General features: G+C 35.7%; 1 protein-coding gene across 1 annotated transcript; it reads left to right on the plus strand.

Moving 5' to 3' along the window:
• Window positions 1-725: 725 nt before the first annotated feature.
• On the plus strand, window positions 726-2,072 carry LOC141485108 (uncharacterized). Its single transcript, XM_074181123.1, is given in 2 exon segments — window positions 726-1,608; window positions 1,611-2,072. Coding segments are annotated over 2 exon segments (1,227 nt in total). The 3' UTR covers window positions 1,955-2,072.
• The last annotated feature ends 418 nt before the right edge of the window (window positions 2,073-2,490 follow it).

Below are 2,490 nucleotides of genomic sequence, written 5' to 3' on the forward strand. Positions count from 1 at the left end.
AAAAAAAATTAAAATATTCGATTGAGTCTAACGAACATTTCAATTGAACAATTCATCGGTTTTGTAACTGTTGGCCAAATATAAATTGAGGGGCTCAGAGGTAAAGGTGATAAACCACAAACTATATTTTTTTGGGTTACATATCGCATCTACTTATTTTGGTACGTTATGATCCGTGTGGCAATTGTGCCTAAGCCTACAGCTATTATTACGTGTATCCATCTATCGAGTAGTTTTTGAACTGACAAATAATCATAGAACGTGTGTGACAAAACTGCCTAACCAACACAAACATGGCGGACGTCAACATGAGCAGTGATGAACACGAGCCTATTGGTTCGGATTATAGCGATCAGGATAGTGATTATAATCCAGACTCATCAAGAAGTAAGTCTTCATGTGAGTTTCAAGAGTTTTTTCAATGTTTTATTGACCGAGAAGCAAATTGTTTGATGCAAAAATGACTTAGTAAAGAATATGGGTTAGGCACTTTTGCCGCACATTTTATTTAGTTTTCTTTTGTTCGGTTCCTAGGCGAGAATAATGCAGAAAATGGTATGTCAGCTTTCAAAACTCATTCAAATTCCAAGAAAACATTGCGAAGGCCTGAAACTCACGCGAGATTCATTAGGAAGCTGGCAAGGGATAGAGGAGCAAAGTACAAGACAGAAAAATAAAAAAATAAAGATGCAAAACAACAGGTTATTAGACCATGTTCTTGTAAAATGGAATGCCATTTGAAAATTTCTGATGAAAGGAAGAAAAGCATCTTTGACAATTTTTACACTCTCAACTGGACCATGAAAAATGCTTTCATTCAGGGTCAAATAAAAGTTACAGACAAAAAACGAACTTACACTAATAACCAAATATCATGGAGATCGAAAACCCGTGTATATACTCTACATGACGAAAATGGTTGCGACCAACGTGTCTGTAAATCCTTTTTCAAACAAACTCTATCCATAACTGATGGAAAAATTTCATTAGCCCTGAAAAGAAAACAACATCCTGGGACATCCCTTCAGGATGGCAGAGGCAGGCATTCTCCTCCTAATAAAACAAATCTTGAAGACCAACAATTTTTATGTGAATTTATTAATCTTTTTCCGGCATATGAGTCCCATTATGCCAGAAAAGATAATATAAATAGAAAATTTCTGTCACCGATCCTAAACATGTCAATAATGTACAGAGATTATAAACAAAAATGTTCAGATAGCTCTAGACAACCTTTGTCCCTATTCATGTTTCGCCATATTTTTAATACTAAATTCAATTTACAGTTTCATGCACCTCATAAGGATACGTGTCAGAAATGTGATGCTCTTAATGCGGAAATAAAGTCATCTGGTACTTCAGAAGACCGCAAACGTGTCGCACATACCGAGCTGGAATTTCACCAAAGGCGAGCACAAGCAGTTAAGGCAAATAAAACCCAAAATGTTTTCAAAGCAAAGGGATCTGATAGGAGAATTTCTGTCTTGGTGTTTGATCTTCAAAAAACTCTTCCGACGCCAGAGTTACAGACAGGCGTGGTTTACTACAAACGACAACTTTGGACGTACAATTTGGACATCCATGATGAAGTTTTGCAAAAGGGATTCATGTATGGAGTGAAAATATAGCTTCCAGGGGGTCTCAAGAAGTAGCTTCATGTTTGATAAAGCATTTATCAACAAACTCATCTGCACAAACAGAACATTTGCTATTGTACAGTGACGCATGTGGTGGTCAAAACCGAAATATCAATATGGCTGTTATGTTGAACGATTACCTCCAAAAAAGTACCACATCACTAAAATGTATTGAACAAAGATTTTTTGTGCCTGGTCACAGTTTTAGTTCTTGTGATCAGGATTTCGGCATTATTGAAAAGGAAAAAAGATACCATGACCGAATTTTCAATCCATCATTAGATCCGCAAAAAAAAGAAATCCAAAATTCGAGGTGACAACAATGAGGTGCAACGACTTTTTTAGTAGTAAATCTCTTACACAAAAAATAACAAACCGGAAAATATCTACAACTGGCGAAAAAATAGAATGGCTAAAAATACAGCAAATAAAGTACATAAATTACATAAAAAATGAACCTAAAAAGATTTATGTAAAATATACCACTCAGGAGGAAGGTTTCTTTTATGAGGTTGACCTAAGCAAAAAATCTAAAGGGCGATCATCAAAGAACACAGTCAATGACCTGGACCTTCTTCATCCAACTGGTAGAGCAATAACTAAGGAGAAGAAGAAAGACTTGCTAGATTTGCTAAAGTTTATTCCAGCAGTTCCATGATTTATATGAAGGGCTAAGGGATAGTTCTGAGACAGTTGACAATGATTTGGCTGAAGAAGCTGCTGAACAGGAATAAATATGAATTGTTAGAGTATTATTAGTCATTATGTTTCGTTCTGTTGGGGCCTAACCCACATGTTATTTCTTATAAAATACATTTTTTGTAACAGCAAAGGTGCCTATTATTCTAAAGCA

The sequence above is a fragment of the Leptinotarsa decemlineata genome, unplaced genomic scaffold (assembly GCF_025532065.1).
Source record: "Leptinotarsa decemlineata unplaced genomic scaffold, Ldec_3_MD MMD2_tig00026307_RagTag_RagTag, whole genome shotgun sequence".
In the NCBI taxonomy this organism is placed as follows: Eukaryota; Metazoa; Arthropoda; class Insecta; order Coleoptera; family Chrysomelidae; genus Leptinotarsa; species Leptinotarsa decemlineata.